The sequence below is a fragment of the Procambarus clarkii genome, chromosome 6, assembly GCF_040958095.1.
Source record: "Procambarus clarkii isolate CNS0578487 chromosome 6, FALCON_Pclarkii_2.0, whole genome shotgun sequence".
NCBI classification, from domain to species: Eukaryota; Metazoa; Arthropoda; class Malacostraca; order Decapoda; family Cambaridae; genus Procambarus; species Procambarus clarkii.
In genome coordinates this window covers 23,110,870-23,134,608 of record NC_091155.1, presented here as the reverse complement: position 1 = coordinate 23,134,608, position 23,739 = coordinate 23,110,870, and the positions used below count along the sequence as shown (strand labels likewise).

The 23,739-nt window shown below is 37.6% G+C and overlaps 2 protein-coding genes across 24 annotated transcripts in view; one reads left to right on the top strand and one right to left on the bottom strand.

The window, feature by feature from the left end:
- Window positions 1-3,373, top strand: part of LOC123754014 (transcription factor 12) — a 380,851-nt gene extending 377,478 nt beyond the window's left edge. For all 20 annotated transcript variants that reach the window (XM_069306775.1, XM_045736117.2, XM_069306757.1 and 17 more), the window contains one exon: window positions 1,161-3,373. In XM_069306775.1, coding sequence (XP_069162876.1) covers window positions 1,161-1,199 — 39 coding nt within the window. In that variant the 3' untranslated portion in view covers window positions 1,200-3,373. The remainder of the gene's footprint in view (window positions 1-1,160) is intronic.
- LOC123754015 (ethanolamine-phosphate phospho-lyase) lies at window positions 2,886-23,739 on the bottom strand. 4 transcript variants are annotated; one of them, XM_045736123.2, is made up of 13 exons: window positions 23,573-23,738; window positions 21,959-22,080; window positions 21,526-21,685; window positions 19,939-20,013; window positions 18,080-18,225; window positions 16,868-17,012; window positions 14,839-14,926; window positions 13,236-13,355; window positions 11,088-11,332; window positions 8,518-8,676; window positions 7,052-7,189; window positions 3,686-3,837; window positions 2,886-3,341 (listed from the first exon to the last, which is right to left on the bottom strand). In XM_045736123.2, the coding sequence occupies exons 1-11, from the start codon at window positions 23,590-23,592 to the stop codon at window positions 7,063-7,065; spliced, it is 1,407 nt and encodes a 468-aa protein (XP_045592079.1). In that variant the 5' UTR covers window positions 23,593-23,738; the 3' UTR covers window positions 2,886-3,341; window positions 3,686-3,837; window positions 7,052-7,062. The 4 variants fall into 4 exon arrangements, with proteins under 4 accessions (XP_045592079.1, XP_045592081.1, XP_069162924.1 ...); XM_045736125.2 differs by having other exon boundaries at window positions 3,686-3,790; XM_069306823.1 differs by lacking the exon at window positions 11,088-11,332 and having other exon boundaries at window positions 8,518-8,645; window positions 23,573-23,739.

Here is a 23,739-nt window from a genome sequence, read left to right as displayed (position 1 = left end):
CTGGCCGTTTTTCTGGTTTTATAGTAAATCGTCAGTTTATACAGAAGCATAATGTACGAAAGATTGAGAAAATTCGTGTTAGAATTATTAATCTTACTTTTTCGGTCATATTTAATAAAATATATATATATATATATAATGTCGTACCTAGTAGCCAGAACGCACTTCTCAGCCTACTATGCAAGGCCTGATTTGCCTAATAAGCCAAGTTTTCCTGAATTATTATATTTTCTCTAATTTTTTTCTTATGAAATGATAAAGCTACCCATTTCATTATGTATGAGGTCAATTTTTTGTTATTGGAGGTAAAATTAACATAGATATATGACCGAACCTAACCAACCCTTCCTAACCTAACCTAACCTATCTTTATAGGTTAGGTTAGGTAGCAGAAAAAGTTAGGTTAGGTAAGGTTAGGTAGGTTAGGTAGTCGAGAAACAATTAATTCATGAAAACTTGGCTTATTAGGCAAATTTGGCCTTGCATAGTAGGCTGAAAAGTGCGTTCTGGCTACTAGGTACGACATATATATATATATATATATATATGTCGTACCTAGTAGCCAGAACGCACTTCTCAGCCTACTATGCAAGGCCCAATTTGCCTAATAAGCCAAGTTTTCATGAATTAATTGTTTTTCGACTACCTAACCTACCTAACCTAACCCAACCTAACTTTTTCGGCTACCTAACCTAACCTAACCTATAAGGATAGGATAGGTTAGGTTAGGTTAGGTTAGGTAGGGTTGGTTAGGTTCGGTCATATATCTACGTCAATTTTAACTCCAATAAAAATAAATTGACCTCATACATAATGAAATGGGTAGCTTTATCATTTCATAAGCAAAAAATTAGAGAAAATATATTAATTCATGAAAACTTGGCTTATTAGGCAAATCGGGCCTTGCATAGTAGGCTGAGAAGTGCGTTCTGGCTATTAGGTACGACATATATATATATATAGTATATACACACACACACACGTTCAATATATACATACACATGTTGGACGAGTTAACAATGCTGTATTTAAACAAATTGTTAGTTAAGTATATTAAGTATGGTAATGTCTTCTCACAGACATTATATGTGAACACACAGTTCATCTTAAAACGATGAACTTTTTTTTCTTTTTGTAATGTACATTTCTTTTATTTACAGGGTGATCATTTAAGCCATGGTGGAGCTGGACCTCACTAGTTACCTGACCACCACTGGCAGCAGCTGTAGCCCTTCCCAACAAGGACTACATTGGGGGGTTGTGGAGCCCCCCCTTTAATGGGGCTGGTATGTACAGCCGAGCCACTCACAAGGCCTGTGCGAGAGAGGCAGCATGTGGCACATCCGTGTGGCAGGGGATCGTGACATAGGGCAATTATATGTGTTTAGTGTATATTTTTTAAGCAGCCAAGGGAATGGCAAGGGATGGGACAGTTTTGAACATTTGTTTAGGACACCAGGGCCCCCTAACCCCCCCTGCCCAGTGCAGCTCAGTGTGTGGTCTCCTGCGTGCGATCTTCCACAACATATCTCGCAGCCAATCATATCACAAGGCAGCCTAAGCTTGGTCATGATGTGACAATGGTCGTAGCTTCACTTATCCTGAAATGTGCAAAATGAAGTTCTGCAAGTCTTTGTGTGTATCTGAGCTCCCAAAGAAATTTTGCAAGGTTGAGCAATGACTCAAAATTGTTGTAAGAATTTGGAAAGTGTATACAAAAGAGCGACAAGATGCCTTGAAGTGTGGGGTGAAGCTGAATAGTGCAGTGTGATGAACTGAGTTGGCTTTCATACTGGCCACGTACTCTGAGCTGGTGGTGAAGACCGAGCAATGAACCTGACTTCACTAGGTTTAGCATTGTATACATAATTACTATACATTGTGTACAGAATGACTCATTATTTTATTAAACAAACATTTTTAGCTAGGTGATCTATTCTGAGAAAAAGAGTAATGTAAAGAATGCACAATGCTATTATGAACAGATGGTTTACATCAAGGATTATGATTCAGAAGCTAAGATTATAATGGTAGCTTCACTGTGTTGAGCAACTCCTCTTTTAAGTGCATAATTTTAGTGTAGTTGTTAGTGCTTCCCATTTTCCTGTGTTCATCTGCTGACTTTATTGATAATTTTTATTTTGTACTCATTATTTAGAACTGGATCTCTGTGTCCACCTTTGTCATGAGTGGAAGGAGGCCAATCAGTCCACAGTGCCTCAACATCAGTTTTCTATCATGGGGAAGTAAGTGATACATATTTGACAATTATTGATTTTTAACACACTATTCAGCTAAGGAAACAGCAGCTTGAAAGATGTTGTGTGTAGCTTTGCTGTTAGACATATCATCTGATAATTGGAGAAATTTCTGTAATTGTGTTGCACCTAAATTGCAGCTGAATGTCATCTACAAATTTTGTTATTACTTGGCATTGTTAAAAAGTGTTACTTTGATTGCAAAATGGTGCAGATTTCTTGTAATAATGTCATTCTAAAACATTCCAATTGAAGTGTTATGTAACTTTTGTTGATAGTTACAACTGTGGTCTATGGACCCAATACCAAACCCACTCATCTCTGGACTGCACTTTGACATTTACATTGTTAAAACATGTGTACATAGCAGGTACATGGTGGTGTTTGCACATATGTTATCTTATTAATATCCAGTTCTATTGGATAATTTATTATAAATTAAAAAACACAACCATGACCCTGATTTCTATACACAGTTCGCTGTAGGCCTACTGCATCTGACTATCAGGTTTACAAGGCACAGCTATTGGAGATCTGGAGCCTCCAGTGTGATTTAATTGCTTTAGACCTTCCACAAGATTATTTAGCTAAGAATTGGTTAAAAAGATTATTGAAATTATTGACATAAAATGTTTAATATTTTATTGTAGTGTGTTCTCAACTTTGTAGATATTATGATGGTTTGTTGAGATGATGTTTAATGACAGGAGCAGCCAGCATTAGATTCATGGACTTTTCCTTGTGCATTTTTCAAGATTCATATTTAAATATTTTATCTGTCAGAAATATTCCATCCATCCTGGTACGCCTGAGACTCGCAGGGACAATGCTGTTCCTCGTGTTAACGCTCACTCAATAAACTCTGCCGGCTCACCACCCTACACCAATGCTACCTTTACTCCCTCCCAGCTGATATTGAGGATGGGGAGTGTTGAGTTCGGGCACCAGTCTGGCGTGCCTCAGAGCTTCCAGGCGCTGCGGCACTTGACCCAGTCGGATGACGTGATGTGTACAAATATTGTAAGACGAGTGCAGTGGGCGCTGTGTCAGCCTATCCACGAGGGTACTCAACATGGACTTCATCTGTAGAATAATAAATGTGCCATTTTGCATTATTTGATGTTTCATTTCATTATCTTGTGCTTGAAGCAATTAGTGAAGAAATTGCTGCAACAGAGTTTTGTTTTATATGTTAAAAGATACACTTGGTCAATTTTCTTTATGTACCCATTGTCAAGTTGTGAGTAGTGATAAATTTTTGTATAGCTTTATTCTGAAAATAGAATCTGCAAAATGTTACACTCAAGAATGAGTATGCAATTTGGTAATGACCAGGTAAACAGAGCAGAAGTTAACTATTGTACATGGATATTCTCTGCAAAGGTGATAGTTGTAACATATATACCACATGCCATGGTAAGACTTACATGAGTATTATTCAACTTCTGGCAATTTCTTGTAGCTGCAAGTGTGAAACCCAGGCCAAGACATCAATAACAGCAGTCATCTCTCAATGAATGATGGTGTATACCCTATCATGGAAGTTGTAGTCAGATTGTGCCACAGGACGTGTTGGCACCTGAAATTTATCATTTCTATTCCACTGTGGAGTTGGATTAAATCAATATATAGGATCAGGATGAGAATCAAAGGAACTTTTACTTGCTAGGTACAGTACTACTTACACAATTTATGTTCAATATAGGTAATGGAATACTTAATACTTCACAATATAGTAATTTGATGCATTACACAGCTTTACCTACCTTGTCATAGTCCTGTAGATCAGTATGTCCATGACCATGCATCTAAACTGAAGGGTTGCTTTACCAAACTATTGGACACTGCTGTATGCAGCATAATGTAGAAATTACAGCCTCACTGATCAGGAATGTTTTTGAATTGTTCTTATTCTCTTTTTTTTAGCACTGTTAGTAATGTCTCCTATACTTAAATTTATATCTCGGGCCCCTTAATGTTTATAGAATTGTAATATAGATTATCGTATGCCCTACTCTTTTAACGAGGGGCCATTTGGCCCATACTGCTATGCTATGTACAGGTTCTTGAGTCTATTGGACTCTATTGCAGCTACATTTGAAACACTTTAGTTTCTGTATGCTCTCCACAAATGAAAGGGTCATTATGTGCAACAATATTCCAATGCAAAATACCAGTTTCTTAAAAAATATCACTATTCAGATTGGCATTTATTGTTTGAAGTGTATATACCATATATTAAATACAATACTCTTTAAAAAAAAAATCGGTGCCAAGATGAAATATTGCTGCACACTAACAGCCCGATTGAAAGCTGGAGAAATTGCTGACCAGGAGCGTGTGCAAAGATCTCTTACTGCTAGAATCCACTTTAAAACATCTAAATTAGTGGGACCCCTTAAAATTTTAAAATCTGTATTCCCACGGGTACAGGTGGAAGAGATTCATAATATATATGCAGAATATACTATAAAGACTGGTTTCAAATGAAAATAACCACACAAGACGAGAAGGCATGGTAGGATGTGCAAAATAGCCCCACTGAAAAGGAGAGGTGCAATAGATATGCTGAGAGAGAACTATCAACATCAAAGGCCCAAGATTTTTCAACACTTGCATAAGCGACTCCATGCTGCTAGGATAGCATGAGGTATCCCACTCAGACATTATAAAGGAAAAGGATAGATGCCTCATGATATGGTGCTCACAGATTATTGATAAGAGGTACTTCAGATATTCAACACAGGCAAACAGTGCAATGATGAAGTCAAGAAGCACAATTTATTGGATCCCTCCAAATTTACCCAAGACTGAATAAGTGAAATTTAAAGAAAAAAACATGTGCATCTCATCCATCCCATTCTATACATTAGGAGAAGGGAATAAGGTAGTAAAGTAGGCAGCAGGCTTGTTTTCAGGCCTCTCCACACAATAGCCCACTCTGAGCAACAGCTTAGAGGTGCCTTAGGAAGTTCCTCAGGGAAGCATGGCACAGAACACTCATGAGAACCCACCAGAATCCCAGATGTAACACAAGCCTGGCTGTGCTCGACACTAGATAAGGAGGCAGCCACTGCCTCTGTAACTGATGGGTGGCCAATACCCATTCCAGATCTCTGCGATACACTGAAATTTAAATACTCTCATTTGGGACACACAGGATGTACAACAAGTACATTTGGATTCTTCTTTAATACCTTATTAAATGGTCTTGAATCACTGATTTATTTCACCATACTGTATTTCCTAAATTAAACTTTGCTCGGTGGTTGCCATACATTGGTAACCTATCAAAACATTTCATGTAAAGCATTGTATGTAAGCAAATACACTAATGTGCAATATCTTTCTGATTACACTCTGAAGTTCATGGCATTCATGGTTAAAATGCCAGAATGAAGGAGGAATTTTAGATTACCACAGATGAGGTAAGGAGGCATTTGCTGGAACTAGGCACACCAAAAGCTGTTTAACCAAATGGAATCCCAGCATGGATACTATAAAAAGATAGTGAAAGCCCTATGGTTGCCATATGCTATAAGACCTACCAAAAAGTTGTAAAACAGCCAATTTAGTAAAAATATATGAATGGAGACACGGTAAAAGAACCCCGATCCTCGGCGCCCACACACAAACGAGGAGCAATAGAAGTGCAGACCTTCAATACCTCGGGGGGTCCAAAGTGCCAGTATCAGACTAAGAAGGATATGAACAGATTGTTGGAAAGGTGCCACCAGGCAGACTACTAATGGCTCATCTGCACCACACTAAGTTTTAGTCAGAATCCAGCCACATCATTAATGTCTCATGGTAATACCACACCATGTTTGCTGCAGATTGCAGCAACAGTCACCAACTCTGCCAGGAAAACAGTATGCCACTGTGTGCAAATGGAGGTGGAAAAAATGTCCACTATGCAGAGGGACTGGCCATTCCCCACTGAACAGAACTTCTAGGAATGTTCATGCTATGTCCCTCTCATCTAAAACTATTGCAAAAATTACAGAACCCTGGACACCCGGTTAGCTGCAGCAAGAAAGAGGCTACTCAAGCACTTCCAAAGCTTCAGAAGGACTGACAAGTACAAGAATGTGCAAACTGTCTGGGAACAAGCTAGAAAAGTGAGAGAAAGAAGCCCACCAGAACTCAAGGTACTGTAGAACACTCCAGAGAACTGCAAAAAGGCACAGGTAGGAACACAGCTTGGTGGGAGAAATATCTCTACCCTACCAGCTTGCCTTGGCAACCAAATCCTGAAGTACTATCCAGGCAAAAGAAAATATTCAAACTGAGTCCACCTATCTGAAGAAACACTACAAACACTGGAGAAGGTATCTGATGGTAACTGCCATTGCCAACAGCGTCAGAAAAGCAACCTAAAACAAAGCCAAAGTGGATGAAGTAAACAATTCTAGACAAAGATCAGCCCGATTTAAGCGTCTACAAAAAAAAAAAAAAAAAAAAAACATTTTATGGCATTTCTCATCACATTTGGGAGTAGAACAAGTTAAAAGAAGAAACTAATATAGAACTACCTACAGGCTCTGATTTGTTTGTACCCTTCCCCCCCAACACACTTCTTCCTAGGCAAATAAAGCACTCAATGTGTGAGATAAGATTTGAATAACACACTACCCGAGAAAACTGATACCCAATACTGTAACGGCAAAATATACCAAGCATAATTGGCTGATGAAAGGACAAGTAATCTATTCAACTATAGTGCAGTTTGAATTATATTTACTAAAAAGAAATAGAAAAAATCTTTACTACAAAAATTTAATTTTTCTCACTGGGTGACCGGCTAATCTATATCATCATAGCTTGTGCGTGGCCTTTTTGCTTGAGGACGTTCTGCATCCTCCTCTTCAAGGTTGTCTAAATCTTCCGTGGAGAGAACTGGTCTAGACTGTTGTACATCAATATTTGAGCTAGAAAAATATGTAAATCACTTTAAAAACCTGCATTATTTATACTTAAAATCTATCACATCCATGCCATTGGAATGATGGATTAGTGGAATACGCTGAATGATTACAAAATTAGTTCATATATTTTTTTAGATAAAAATGACAGTGAAAGAACTAATGTATGGTATATTTATATTACAAGAAAATCTGCAAATGAAATATAGCATTGTACGGTATGTATATTCATGCATAAGATGTCCAGAAATAAGATGAGGTGATGTGAAGTACATGTGCTAAAAGCAAGCAATTATAGTAGAGTATGTAAACAGTCTATTTATCATACATTAAAGTATATACTTACAGATGATAGTCACCAGATAATTCTACAACAAAAAAATCCTCCCTGCAGCCCTCTTGTCTTTTAGCACAATTTATTATGCCAAAGAAAAGCATTCAGAAGAGTGATGAGCAATGCATGGAGTTAACCAAGTTCTGTTAAAGAGTTAATGGTGCAAAAAGTACTAGTTTGATATTAATGTAGGTGCATGCTAGGAATGTGTGATGTCACCCTTGGTTACTCATTACATTAAATACATGTATGGGGTCACGAGGTAGGTCAAGGTAAGAATATTTCAGTTAGGTGGAAACCTAGTGCTATTACTATAATTTTATGCATGTTACTTTTTTGTTTTCAAGACGGTAAGAAATTTATAAACTTTACAAAAACTTGTAAAAAAGCGTTAAGTTTAATTTTTTTAAAAAGTAGTGAGAAGGAAATTGTGACAAATGTGAATGAAGTGCTGTAATATGCCAGTCAAACAGATGCCTAGGATGTGCAATGATAAAGGTATGGAAAGAAAACCGTGGACAGAAGAACAATAAAAATCAATCCAAACCACTAGATGAAGGAGTTGTAGGCCAACTCTTATGTATGAACGAGAGAATGGTGCATTTGCAACAAAATCAAGAATTGGAACAGTAGTAATCCACACCCATTGTGATTATATAGAGAAACAATGCTTATAATGTATGAGTGTCTTCCCCATCCCCCATTATGATGCTGAGAGAATATAGAGGAGGCCCCCACTTAGGAACATTAGTCTGAACTTGGAATGTTATTTAGTTACAAAGTTCTTGTGATGCACATAATTTATCCAACTACATAGTGTTAAGATGTCAAGAATGTGTTGCTTACATATTCAGCTGAATATGTTACATAATACAGTACTAAGCAAATACAAATATATACTATACATAGGAAAAACACAGTACAGTATTGCAAAGTATATCTAGCTCAGTCTTACTGATTTTACTTACTTTTCATACTTATAATGCACAATATGACTCACCTTCCTGGCCGTTGCTCACTACAAGCAGAAAGAACAGCATCAAGAGCATTAAAGAGAGATCGCGCGTTGAGCTGAGTGAAGCACATGGGCGGCGTTATTGTAATTACATTACGATTTGGCCCCTGAACCTGGAGTAGGATATGATGCTCATCTTTTAATCTAAAAAGATAAAAAGTTCATAAAAAGAGGGATATAAAGAAGACATTTACAGCAATAACTAGAACTTCATTCACAATTTACTAAATGAATTATTATTACATTACAGCATTTTTCACTAACTCTGGATACCCTGCATTTTTTGGTCAACACAGCCCAAGACTCGACACCAAGTCCTGCATTGTTATCATGATTTTACTATGCTGCTCTTTGTAAACCCAGTGGTGTACTTATGAATGGGAATGAGGCCATAAATATTGTCACCTGAATCTACCCTTTTGAGAGTAATCTTTAAAATGTTTGTGTAAATTGTTAATTTGAAAGAAGGGATCTTTAATAATATAATTATTATTGATGCATAGTGCATATATTTCAGAGTAATTTAAATACAATGCATTTTAAAATGTGCTTGAGGTTATCTTGAGGTTATCTTGAGATGATTTCGGGGCTTTTTAGTGTCCCCGCGGCCCGGTCCTCGACCAGGCCTCCACCCCCAGGAAGCAGCCCGTGACAGCTGACTAACACCAAGGTACCTATTTTACTGCTAGGTAACAGGGGCATAGGGTGAAAGAAACACTGCCCATTGTTTCTCGCCGGCGCCTGGGATCGAACCCAGGACCACAGGATCACAAGTCCAGCGTGCTGTCCGCTCGGCCGACCGGCTCCGCTCTGCTGTTAACTACTTTAAAATGGATCAATATATTGTGACAAAATATATACCTCAAGTAATGCAAACAAATATAAATGATTACCAACTTTTGCTAGAAAAAAATTAAGTACAGTATACTAAATACACAAAAAATAACTGTTGATTGATAAAATAACTTGAATTCAATGAAATGCCTCTTTCTTGGGGGGTGAGAAACTTTTACAAATGAATCCACATGTGAAATCAGTGGATACCATGCCAAGGCAAACAAATTCACCTGCAGCCTCACAAACGTCTTTCATAACAAATGAAGGAAAATCCGTCTAGGATTTAATAAGAAGGAAGACCCCGCTTCATCAAAGTTGGACAAAAGTGAGAAGAGACCATCAATGATCATATGCAAGGCACCTTGAATGTGGACTGCTCTGAAGGCTAAACCTAAAAATCAAGAACAGACATTTACTGGGCACATCATTACTGGAAAAAGGGATGAAATGAGCTCCCTCTGTTCAGACAATAGACAATTGGAAGGAAATTCAAGTGGAGACTGATGACAGCTCTTGCTGGAAATGGCTGTACCATAGCATTGGATTGGGTGGCTGCTTTGGGTTTTTCCAGGGTTGTGGGTGTCATTCTCTTGATGGGTCCTACTTTTTGCTGCCTTGTGGCTTTCAAGGCCACAAGGCCTTGGACGTTGGCTTTCAGTAGCTTGGATCAGCGAGTTTCTTGCTCTTTGGTTCTTAAGATCATTTTCATTGTCTCCAGCCTAATCCATTTCTTGCCAAGGATCAGGCATCTACCAACCAGAAAGGGCCTGTTAGTTGACACTTGGTTTGTCTGGCTGGAGGTTCACCATACTATTTATTATGCAGATGTGGCAAGGTGTTTTATGTGAAATAGTCATGCTTTGGGTGCTGGGCTTTGGTCCTTTGTTCCAAGACTTGGCTTTTTCTGAGAAGCTGGAGTCTACCCTTGTACATTTAATGATTGCAAATACGCCCCTTTGCTGGCAATCATTGCCAAAATGTCTACTGCTAGTATAATAGTTCAAGGATTCTGACAATCCAACCAGGCGTTGACTGCTTATTGCCTTGTTCAACCTCAGCATGGATACGTGATGCACGGGTGAGTAACAGCTGATGCTTGTCACTTTTCCTGAACCTTGGCATCGTGGCATCATTCCCAGTTGTGAGAAAGCTCTGGGCACAAAAACAAAGCATCAAGTATAATAAAATGCCATTTGCTGTGAATACCTCGGTACTTTTTTTTTTTTACACCACCATATTTCTTTAAAGCTTAAATGTTCATATAATGTAAGTAAAATATACTTCCTGCACCTTGCACTTGCAAAAAGAGCACTGAAAATTCCTATCAAGTACACAGGGAGTGTCAATGGAGACAAGACGTGTATCCCCCTGTGGTGCCAGATTGTCTAAGAGCAACAGAAGAAACTAACTGCTTTTGATCCTCCCCCCCCCCTTTTTTTTTTTTTCAAAATTTAATACAATTTAAACAAATTTAAAGTTTATGGAATACAGTGTCACACTTTAGGTTTTTCGTGCTCTAATATATAATTTATTTTGGTGCCCAGTATTGCTAAATAGTAGCAAACAAAACTTTTATAAAAGAATAGTAAACTTTTTATTAAATAAATACTCAAAGGAATATGGACATCAGGTAAATATGCATCTCGCATACAATAGTAATTGCACTCCTAAATATATGGATGTGTATTAAAAATAAATACTGTAAATGATGTTTTCACCTGTAAATGATATCTTGGGCGAGTTCAGTAGCAGGCTTCCGGCTATACTTGTCTTTAACAATTTCTATACCTAAACAAAGGCCCATTCCTCGCACATCTCCAACAACACAATGCTTTGCTTTCAGTTGCTGAAAATTTTCTAACAATGTCTTTCCAACTGCTTTGGCACTTTGAACCAGTTTTTCATTTTCAATTACATCCAAAACTGCAATTCCTATTGCACATGCAACTGGATTCCCACCAAACTGTAACAATATAAAACGAAATTAAACAAAATACTAACACATCTCAATAAAGGGAGTTGAGTAACTTAATAATCTATCAGTCTCCTACATAGATAACCTATATATAAAGCTTTTGTGTGTAGACGAGCTCCTTTCAGAAGCAGATCACTCGATTACTTCTTTAGGTTTATGTCCTGCTCTTGCTAAGGACATGACCAAACAGTCAGGGCATGTCAACATTTTGTCCTGGCATTGGAGAGAGGGCTTTATGTGATAATGACCACTGAGTATATAATATAGGGGACTATATGAAGACACTTATGATTTTTTTATCTATAAGAGAATGTCAATCTGTTCAAGGTTTGGGAGCCGGACACTTGGGGCTAGCCTCACTAAACTTCGCAGGATGATATACGTTTGTCCAGGGATGATCATGGGTGGGCTGGGGTCGAATCCCATATCCCCCCTATTGCATGAAATAGCAAATCCTATTAATGTCCAATCTTGTTAGCTAAAAGACTACATATTCACCAAGCTTACAGGGATAAAGCAAAAGTGGTGAAGGTTAGAGAAATTAGGAAAATGCCAAAGGCAAGGGAAGGTGTAATGGTGTGGAAGGGAAGATGGCTACAGTATGCATTATCACTGAGCAATGCCAATTTCCCCCCCCCCCTCAATAGGGGGGGAAATATAGAAGAATGGGTAGTCACCAGTTGTATAAAGTGCATCTGGTTTCTATGGCTCATATATAGCTACCACTACCTTGGTTACTGGAACACACTTCTGGAGATTGGGGTGCAATAGCTGCACCACATGGGAATGGAGAGAACCTAAGCAAATCAACATGACTGGTACAGATGTGCGAGTATACAGCGAGTAATAAGTGACCTATCATATTAATTAATACAATATAATTTATAATCTTTTTCTTTTTTCTCATTTTTTTTTTTATTTTCACTTCTCGGTGACATTGCTGGGTTTATCGACCTAATCACTGCATATAGTACAGTAAAACTGAAACAAGCCTTTGCCTTCAGTTTCACTATTGTTGTAAGCATGACATAATACAGCACATCTGAAATGTTTCAACATTTATTGTGATACATAATCTGGCAAGCTTCATCTTATGACTATAGTTCTAGTCCTATACCACAGATACATAACCACATTAGCTATTATTTGCCAAACTGCTACTTTAAAGCAGTTTTAAATAACTGAAATTAATATAAATATATATTTGTAAAATTATTATTAAAATTATGTTTCATATGAGTTAAGTTTTAATGGCCTTGCATATTATAATTTATATATACAGTACATATATTCCATACAAGTCTTCCTTCATTTTTACCAAGATAATATTTATGACCGATGCTTTGCTGGAGTTTGCGGGTATAACTTTGCCTTTCCCGTGTGCAAGGCTGGCACAGGATACACATGATGAAATCAAAGCTAAATGAATGAAGCCCACACCAAAAAAGGGCCCCTCCAGAATCACACATTTCATTCTTGGCCAAGAGGGTTTCAAGTGGAGCTGCATGAAAACATTCCTCTATCCAAACAGCACAAACCCAGAACAGTGAAAGAATGAATTTAAACCATGCTGTAACCCGCAGACAAAGTCCACCTGTATCCTAATGGTTGGCGAGTGCAGTTGGTTCACAACCGATTTCACAACTAAAAATAAATCGGATAATTAATTACCCAGCAAAATCTTTCAGGCATCTTTCAAGAAATGAGGAAATGAGAAGGGAAATCTCAAGTCATCAACAGTAACACACACACCTCTATATGACCTTACATACCGTACATCCAAACATGATCAAAGGAAGCCACACTACTATGATGATAATTTACGTAAAAAGCATAAAATGCATAAATATGGTAAAAGTAACAGAACAAATACTGGTACGTGTGTGCTCACAGTGGAATAGTAATCCCCAAGAGCATCAGCAATGTCTCGGGTAGTTATTACAGCTGCCATCGGATGACCATTGCCAAGTGGTTTGCCCACAGTAACAATGTCAGGAACAACACCAAAGTGCTGAAAATAAAAAAAATATTCTATGCAACTTTTGCACCATGAGCACCCACTGTATGAACTGTAATTAACATGCATTTTAAGCAAAAATACCTATTCTGCAAAGGGTCTGAATTTGTCAGAAAAAATGCAAGCCGGTGATACTCTTACTTCGACAGTATATGACTAGTTCATTTTAAGTTACACTGCTCAACATAAATAAGAAATCATACAACCAAAGAAACACACAAGCTTAGTGTAGTCTGAAAGAGATACTGTATCAAAAAATCCTTAAAAATCATAGTACTGTACTGTAGAAGAGAGAGAGAGAGAGAGAGAGAGAGAGAGAGAGAGAGAAAAGGTAACTCTTATAAGATATCTTTGTGCTGAGGACACCTACATCTAATACAGTAACATCTTGATACAAGGGTACTGATTAAAAGGTATGAGAATACTGAAAGACAAACTAGTATAACTGAGGGAAAGTGTGATGTTTAATTTACAAGATTAATGAGACTTATTGATAGCGCCGATCTGCACAAGAAAAAAAATTTTGCCCAGCATTGTGTGATCATGACAAAAATTACAAGGTTTAAACAATATAAATAAATGAGAAATTGTAAAAGTACGGTACTAACATTAGTGAGTGCACAAAAATAAGGAGATCTATACATACAAACTGCTACAGTGATGGTGCAAAGTGAATACAGTACAAATTTGTTTAAAAGAAGAATGGTTTTGTGAATAATCATTGTGACGAACATTAAGGAATGAAGTTTCCACACAATCAGAGTAGTAATATGAGCTGCAGTGATTGGATTGTGAAATGTGTGAATGCAAATGGATGTTATTGTATATAGATGCAAATGGATGTTATTGTATATAGATACAAATGGATGTTATTGTATGTAAATGTGTATTGTAATTAATATGTGATTGGTTCTAATATAAATGTGAGCACTGATGTTTATATTAAAAATTTAATAGCAAAGATGCTTAGAAGCCTGGTGCTGTGGATACACCCTGGGTTGTCAGTGAAGTAAATTCAGGCTACCGAGGGATCCAACTTAAAAAGACAGAACAGCAGCCATTTTCTCCCCCCCCCCCCCCCCTCACCCATGAAGGATAAAGCACTGCCCACCAGCCAGCAAATTATCGGCCACTCCAATGCCTTCCCTTCCTACCCTGTTTACCCGATACTCAAGGGTTGTTCCTTTCAGTTACAATGTATGTGGGTTGGCTTAGCTACAGCTTACCACTGGCAGTTTCATAGGTTATGTTATGGGGGACTCTTAAAGCTTTTAGTTAATATACAACCCTTTCTGGCTGTATTCATGGACGAATTTATAATTTATTCCAATAACTTTATAGTATTGTATACGCCTCTACAGGGAAATTTGTAAAAGATTCTTGTGGCACTGTGGTATAAACAAGCTTAGAAAGAAAAATTATAGAAGATCCACTTAAAAGTAAAACTTTTAAGTAAAATGTAACTATATGCAATTACCTCAAAAGCCCAAAAATGTTCTCCAGTTCGTCCAAGGCCTGTTTGTACTTCATCTGCAATACATACTCCTCCAGCTTCACGTATCAAACTGAAAGAATATTTGTATTTAATAATATAAAATGAGTGAAACAGTTTGATGGTTTAAAACTGGGTTTGGACTGGGTTAGGAGTGTTTATAGCAAGATCATTGAGTGATGTTAAGAGTGAGAGTCTGTTTAGTTATGTGGGCTACTTGTCCAGCACATCCTCCTGAGGTTTCCCAATGAAAACAGTCTATTTAAAGTGTCCTCTCCTAACCAACCAGAGGACCCAAAATAGAAAATGGAACAGTACATCATTTTTGTGAGCCACTTCTATTTTCTAGTACTGTACGACAATTTTTGGTCTTGTGTAACGCATACGAGTTAAAAAGACGTTCTTTGTAGGAGGACAAGTTAATCTGTCAGCTCTATGACAAAATTTGGCTTAGTGACTCCCAAGAAAATCTGAATGGAGTTTAAGGCAAAGCTGAATTTGGTGGAGGAGAATGAGAAACTACAAAATTAACAACAGAGAACATCCAACTTGTGAATACCTGATCTTATGAATGGCCTCCCAAGTCCCCATTTTTACATCTGAATCTGTTATATGAACTAGCTCCATCGTACACAGTAATATTACAGGTGCTAACATCCAAATAGTGGTGTGGTGCTAGAAAAATAATTCACATGAGCAAGCCTGGCATGACCCACAGTATCGCAGTCAGCAGTATTCTTGTGTTCAATGTAGTTCCACTGTACATTCTGTGGACTATTAGAGATCAATGAAATTACTATTAACAATAACCGATTAGAAGAGTGTCGGTGATGCACGAGTACCAAGAAAAAGATGACCCGTTATTATAGACAGGAAGTAATAGATAATCAATAGATAATCAATAGATAATCAATAGATAATCAATAGAGAATGGATAAACACTAACACAGACCATACATATTCAAAGACTGGGACATGAGAAAATGACTATGATCATGAAATATTTTTACAATCAGGTCCTGCTGGTTGATATCCATCAGGTGAAAGGTTGAGCTTCAGATTTTGCTCAGTAAACTTACCCCACAGAGACTAGGAAAAGGGGAGAATGTTATCTCCTCTTTATTTTATTCAGAATGAATTGTGGAGCTGCCACTGAATTATCAAGGATAAGACTCGCATTTCAGCCATCTACCATCCACTGTCACTAAAGTTGGCCCACCAATATCTGTCCCCTGTGTATCATCGCCTACTACTACTGCTGCTTTCCTTATCTATTTTTAAAAAAGCATAGCCAGACAAGCAGAACAACTTTATCTCTTGTCACTGCTCTTCCTCACAAGAAATGTGAATATCCCTTAACTTATTCTTATCTGCTTCAAGCAACTGTATGGGCATTGGGATGTTCTCTAATTTTTGTAATGTGAACATTGACCTAAAGAATTTATTTAATGTTTGCAGCCTTTTTGTCATCAATAATACCTTGGTTGGTCTTATCTTTTGAGGGTCCTACTATGACTTTTGCCATAATTTTGCTTGAATATGCACAAGATCTGGTAACTTTCATGATGCAAGTTTACTTTTATAACTTCTTTTAACAGACCAGATTTCCTGGACAAAATTTGACATCAGCTTTTGAGCTTAAGAAAAGGTCCTTTCTGAGCAGTCATTCTGCAATGCATGCTTCCTTCCAGCCCATCTTTTCAAATACTGTAATGCAAGGTGGTGTCTGAGACAGTATGTGAGGGTATGTGGTGTTACTGACTCAAGATAGTGTGTAGTATATATTAGGTCTAGAATGGTTAGGTAAGGTTTTTATTAGCAATGTAAATGTTACAACTCTTGTTATGTTAGAGGGAGGGGGTACAATAAGACAGGATACCCAGTGGCATTAGAGCCATATGTCATCCTGCCAGACTGAGCATATATAACATGACAAATTAATAACAATAACATGACAAATTAAATGTTAGGGAGCAGGAGAATGAGCAAGTTTATAATTTTTGTTTTAACTTACTTGTAAAGATCCTTAAAGTAGTTTCTTGGGGGGAAAATTATACCACAATTTACTATTATGCATTCAGAGATAAAACAGCCGATTTTTCTACCATTATCTGTAGCCTGAGTGATGATGCGCTCAGCTTCTTTCACATATTTGTCAGCTGGAATGTAATAAAGTAAAAATAATCAGTAATTATATGAAAAGTAACAATAATACATGTTATAAAATATATTAATTCTCAGAAATTCCAGGTTGTCTTCACAGCCTCAACAGAAAATTATCTTTAGTTGTAAATTTGATAAACACACAACACACTGATGGTTGCATTTGTTTTCACCATATCTAATTTAAATGGCACAGTCAAGGTATGATCATGTGTGTACAGTTAACAACTGGAACCGCTATACAGTACTGTATATACAAATAGTTCCCAATAGTCACATGGCCAGCTAAGTCTGTTTCAAGAAGCAGTGGACCCTCTCGTCAATGTGTAGGATACCATCAAAAATTGACGGAAGATGAACAAAGTTCATAATTTTGTATGGTTTTATTCAAATTTAATGCCACAGAAAATATTACTTCTTTTCCATAGGACTTTACTACAGAAACTTTAATTTAACAAATTGTTTTGCAACAAAAAGCAAACTCAATTAATGTTGAAATTAACTTAATGATAACTTTTTAATGTTTGATACATGGGGAATATCACATGATATTTAAAACACTATATCTGTGAACATATGGGTATTTCTCTTATTGTTTACATTTGCTCCTGGTCAAGTTGTGTCCTCTGCTGTCATAGGTCACCGAGGCTATGAGCCAGCTACTCTGAACAAATTCACTGCACTGACTTCAAATTTTTATTGGCTAGACCATGAAACTAAATTTAGGCCTTGAATATCATCTCTATATATCATATATACAAAACAGTATATTAAATACATGTGGTATCCTATACACACACACACACACACTGCTTCTCATTATTTGGTAGATATATTCTCAAGGCTGAATGGGAGGCTACTGCATTAGGTTCTACCACATTAAAGAACATTAATGAGGAAGAGACATAAGTAGACATTATCCAACTCACAGACTGAGCCACTCAAGTATGAAAACACCTGACTACCCCACTTGAGTTTTGGCCATGGGAAAAATTGCAAATTTTACTACAGTATTACATCTTCTAAGCTAATATGCATGCTAGTGACCTGCAGATGCTCTTACCTGCTTGGGAATCATTCTCTCGATAGGCCCCACTGTAAGTGTCTGGGTAGGGAATGATGTGTACAAATTCTTTCTTTCCTTGAGTCATTCGTTTGAACATCTTTGGGCTGATATCAATCAAGTTTCCCAAGTTTCCATGATAAGCCCTATATGAACAAAAAATAAATTAGTTAAAATATTAATAATGTGCATTTTTACCTCTCCACTTATCTACAAGATTTGTCAAACTATAAATCAATGACATAACTTGAAATAAATCCAGCTTTGAAGAATATTTTTGTTTACCGAATATGGATAAAACAATATTTGGGTGCTGCACCAAATCTATTCAAATCAACTTTTCTTGGCTGACCCTCAGCAGCTCCTTGATGCATTATCTAGTGCCATAGACATCCACAAAGTTAATTAGGCTCCAGGGCTTGAACCAGCCTAAGCATTGAAAATGGAATCTGGGGTGCTAAAAGGGGCAAGGAGTGCATGTGAATCGGAGATCAACCTCAAAACCGAGTAAAACAAACCACAATAACTCTTTCAATGCTTAAAAAATGTCTTGTTCTGTTCAACTGTGAAGCTGGGACAGGTTTCTATGCTGCACATCAAACTGGTTTCATCTCTAGGAGTTCACCTGGTCAATCTCTTTACTCTTTACATCCCTGTTTTATCACACTATTGTTTTCTTCAGGGATGGTGAATGTAGCACTAGCCTCTCTTACTAGTATTTTGGCTGCTCTCTTTCGTTCTCTGCAGCATTTTTCTTGGGGTCCTGGTCAAGGTATAGGTTCTGGTGCACTGTTGACTCCTGCACGAGCTCACCTACTAGTTCAATCTTCCTCTTCTGTACTGGTCAACCAACAGTCCTGTGTGTTGCAGACGTCTCAGGCCTTATGAAGGATTTAGATTAATGAATTTCCTTTTCAAATTCTTCTGGATTTAGTTCTGTGGTGTCCTCCCTTACCCTCGTTATAGTTGTTAGTCTCCAGCTGTCACCACACAGACCATGGATTATGGTCTCCTCACCTACGGCTGGTCCATATCACAGTGAGGAAATTTATGGTGGTTTAGATGATGCATCTCTTTTCAGTGGGGGCATGGCAATTTGGGTTCACCTAGAATGCAGTTCATTCATTGGGTCATTGTCATGTAGAGGTGGACTCTCCAGTGTCATGTTTCTGGATTCTCGGGGTTTAGTCTTCAATGTTGTTCAGACTGTGACCAAAATTCTCACAGAATGCCTTTCCCATTTCCATCTGATTATGATGGAATAGGAGGTGGACACCTTTTTCCTTTGGATTTGCAAGATGTTTGAGTGTCCTCAGGTGAATTTCTTTGCCTTTGAATGGAATCTCCAGTTGCCTACAAGTCACTTTTTCTTACCAGCAGCGCTAGAAATGAATGCTTTTCATTTGTACTTGAATTGGGGAGACTTCTTTACCTCTTTCTACTAGTCCAGATCCTCCTCCGGGTGTTCATCAGACTGGAACGAGAATTTTTGTGGGCTGCATGATTCTGTTAACTTCATGGGGCCAGTTCAGCCATGGTTTCCAGTCTTTTCATTCATTGTCCCTAGTCCTCTTTTGCTCCCCTCAGACCAGGTATCTCTGGAGAGGCAAAGGGTAACAAGCCGACAATTTTATTTAGTAATAAAATTATACTTCAAAGATGGTTCATCAACGAGACATGCATTTTATTTCTCATTCTATCATATTACTTGGTCTTCTGTTAGTCCTCTGGTAGAACATTTTTAACATCCTCCTAAATATTACAGTCTCAGCCCAATACTGAACTAGAGTCCAACTTTTGTTCAATCTTCTATCCTACACTGTTAGATTACGATATACATGTTAACACACAAAACTTACTCATCAAAGACCACAATATCCATTTTGTTTGTATAGGATTTTGCTAGCCTTAAAGCCAGGTCATTAGCTTCAGATCTGAAAAAGAAAGGTTTAGTGTTAGTAAGTACATACAGCAAGGGCTCCCAACAAAGATGTGTAGGGAATCATCATACAAAGGCAAGCTAAACACATTTCACTTGAGGTAAGCCTGTCATGAACAAAACAGTCAACAGTAAATGTTCATCCAGGCAAGATGATTCTCTATTTTGTGATGTATATACAGTATATTTTTGTTTTGTTTTGAACCCTCCAGAGTATATTAATTTTTACAGCCATCCTTTCTAAGAAAAATCAAGTGCTGAATGTAGTAAACTGACCATTCCTTGTGTGGCCCTCTGTAGCCTCAATAACTTAAGTACTGGTACTGTATAGCCCCAAACCTTCAGAAATTGGGCCAGGCCTCCGAAACCCACCCTGACCTACCAGGAGCTAGGAGTAGATTTTAGCTATGCACGAGACAAGGGACACCCAGGAATTGGATATCTACCCAAAACTAAAAAAATACATAAAAATACAAAGTAAAGCACAACAAAATCATCATATATACTGCTCCATACTTTATTTTCTCTAGATCACTCAAAGAGCATGGCAACTATTCATAAACATATGGGGTGCATAATAAATGAACTAAACTAACTAATCTGCAAATATGTTCCAATAGTGCAAATTCATCAACTCCATCACTTTTCTCATCATTCTGCTAGAAAATTTGTCATCCACAGTAATCCTTGTTACTCCTCTGTTCTAAACACCAGAACACATGCAGTCTGTGACTGCATGTGCAGAACCATTACCCCCCCCCCCCCAAGATCTCAGTGACCCTGTAATAAAAACTAAAAATCAAATTTCTTGTTCATTACTATAGTGTTTCTTTCAAAACATTTGATATCAACTACAGGAGACAGCCTGTATTTCAAGTAATGTTATCCGAGACTGGATTATAATGTACAGTACATGAATATTGCAATAAGATTAATGATTGTTTGATAAATTCATTTCAGTGCTCATAATATTTATTATATTAACATACTCCTGTTTCTACTGTAATGGTGAATCTCCTTTAAAAATTAATGATAACTACTTTGCCAGATATAAGCATCAGGCTGAATGTCTGCCGTGCGACACAATTTAGGCTACAACACATTTTAGTTAATATCTCTGTAGGTATTGCACCTACAAAGTCTACTCTTTCGGCTTTATCCTAGGAATACTTGGTACAAAAAAAAAAAAATTGTGTACTGTATTTAGTTACAGTATATTTTGTATACTGGTATGTCAAGTTCTGCTCCAAGAATTCATTTAATTTTTACCAGTAGAGATTAATTCAAGCAACCAAAATCCTTGATTCAGTTGTATCCAAATTTCTGAACGTGGGGGGGTTACGTTCAAGCAGGCTTTCACTGTATCAAAGGATTTCCCTGAAATGCATCTAATGTGTCGAGTGAGGACGGACTGCACCATACTGAAGAAGTCTCATCTGGTTAATGTGAACCTTAACGTTATTAGCATTTGCTCTCATTGTGTTTCCCTAGACATATTACTACTTACCCAGAGTTAACAAGGTAGCAGACACTCAGTATATCTGGCAACTTACTGAGGAGCTGCTTAACATACTTGTTAAGGATGTCATTAACAAAGCCCTGTGCAGAACCCAATAGTCCCATCTGATTTTTTCCAGCAGCTACAACTTGTGGATGGCAATGTCCCACTGAAAATAGCAAATTATAGTACATTAATGGCTGACAGTTGTGTGTCAAGGACTGAACACAAAACTAGCCTGAGATGTCTAAACTCAGAAAAAAGACTAATCTTGTTAGCAGATTACTGCATTATAATAATTTGTATAAAATATATATATATACTGTATAAAATTTTGCAAACCATTATTAACTCGTCTACTTACATTACTTTGTCTATTATCATTCATTATACTTCACTAATACAATCTGTAAAATTAGTTGTTTAACATATTAAAACTTACCATGTGCAATATTTGAGACACAGTCCAAATACTGAACTCCCACGTTGTCAGTCATATACTGCTTCTGTGCTCGTACAATTTTAAGAGGAGCGGTATGATAGTGCAGGCGATGTACTGTAGCACTGGGAAAACATTACAAAAATAAGGTTAGCTTTTTATTCTTTTAATTTTTTATTTTTATATACAAGAGTTCTTACATTCTTGTAAAGCCACTAGCACGCATAGCGTTTCGGGCAGGTCCTTAATCCAAATTTTCCCCGGAATACGACCCGTCATATTGTTTAACAACCAGGTACCCATTGACTGCTAAGTGAACAGAGGCTACAGTTAAGGAATGGTACCAAGTAAATCCTTCCCGGCCAGGATACGAACCCAGGCCAAAGCAAAATGCCAGGCGAGTGTGTTAACACTTCGCCATGGGGACTGCGACATCTACCGTTGGTTCTAGTTAGTGATAGCGATATAGTTGGTAGATTGTTAGTGATAGCTAACTTATAGTAAAAAAAAATCTTAAAAAGTATTAACATTGAAACGAGTATAATTTAACAATCTCACAGCATTTTACATAATTATGTGGTACAATTAGCCTCTATCCCTTACCTAACATCATCATCATTACCCAGGATCATCAAGGCAAATAGAAAGGACCTTTGACAAGCCTCCGGCTTCCTGTCCTTGTCAAGGCCACTTGTGATAGTGGCTCTCGGATAAACTAACAGGGGTGAGGGGGAGGATTGGAATGAATGTAGCAAGTAGTTTGCATGTTTTTTTTATATATACCCTGTATTATATAATGAACAAGAGTTCTTACATTCTTGTAAAGCCACTAACATTCATAGCATTTCGGGCAGGTCGTTAATCATAATTTTCCCTATACAGTATACAAACTGCCAAATTGTTTAACACCCAGATATCCATTCACTGCTGGGTGAACAGAGTTATTCAGTTAAGTAGTCAATCCAGCCTAGTCAATCCTCCCCAGCCAGGATATGAACCCCAAGCCAAATCGCTCACGAAGCACAGGGAGTGTGTGTTACCACTGCACCACAGGGAATGCTAGTAGTAGTGGTACTGAATCTTGTGCATGTAACTTTTTCTGCTATCTTCACAGGGTGAGTACGGGGTGCACAGTAAATCAACTGAGTGACAGTGTGATATGAACATGAAATTCTAAGTTATGAGAAGTAGATATAGATAATCCAAGAAGCATGTGTGATGCTGGAAAATACATAGAGTAAGGAATGAAAATGTCATCGAGACGTGTGGAATCCACTGGTCAATAAACTCTAAGATAGTCCTTAATGGTGGAATGGTACTACTACACTAGCCCCACACTTTGCAAATAATCTGATCAAGGTTCGAGTCCTGACCAGGGAGGATTAACCAGGCACCAAATCTAACGGCTTTGTACAACAGACACATTCATTCTAACTGACGTGCGGGGACGGTTATGCAATATATACTTCCTTTCCCAAGTAATTACCAAAAAAGCACTTTCTTTTATGCAACAGGTAATGTCATATACGCTTAACAGGTTGACCTCACACAAACCAAGCTTGCAATTGACGGTCGTGAACAACCCATTTAAAGTCAACATTCAAAATGCTAACTTACCAAACCTCCCTTCCATCCATGTTAACACCAAGGACTTATATATTGGCTGACTGAAGTGTTAGCAATGTTGTGTGGAGTACTGGGCAAGGTCGACCAGTCTACCAGACGCCCCCCTCACATACTGGGGGCTGCAGGGTGGCCAGATCCAAATTGCGGAAAGTAGCGAG

Excerpts from the sequence above, each read along its gene's own strand:
- LOC123754015 (XM_045736123.2), bottom strand. The coding sequence starts at position 23,592 with ATGGATGGAAGGGAGGTTTG. Across the intron at positions 17,013-18,079 it reads AGAGAATGATTCCCAAGCAG|CTGACAAATATGTGAAAGAA; the intron begins GTAAGAGCATCT and ends ATTACATTCCAG. Across the intron at positions 14,927-16,867 it reads TACTTTAAGGATCTTTACAA|TTTGATACGTGAAGCTGGAG; the intron begins GTAAGTTAAAAC and ends ATATTCTTTCAG.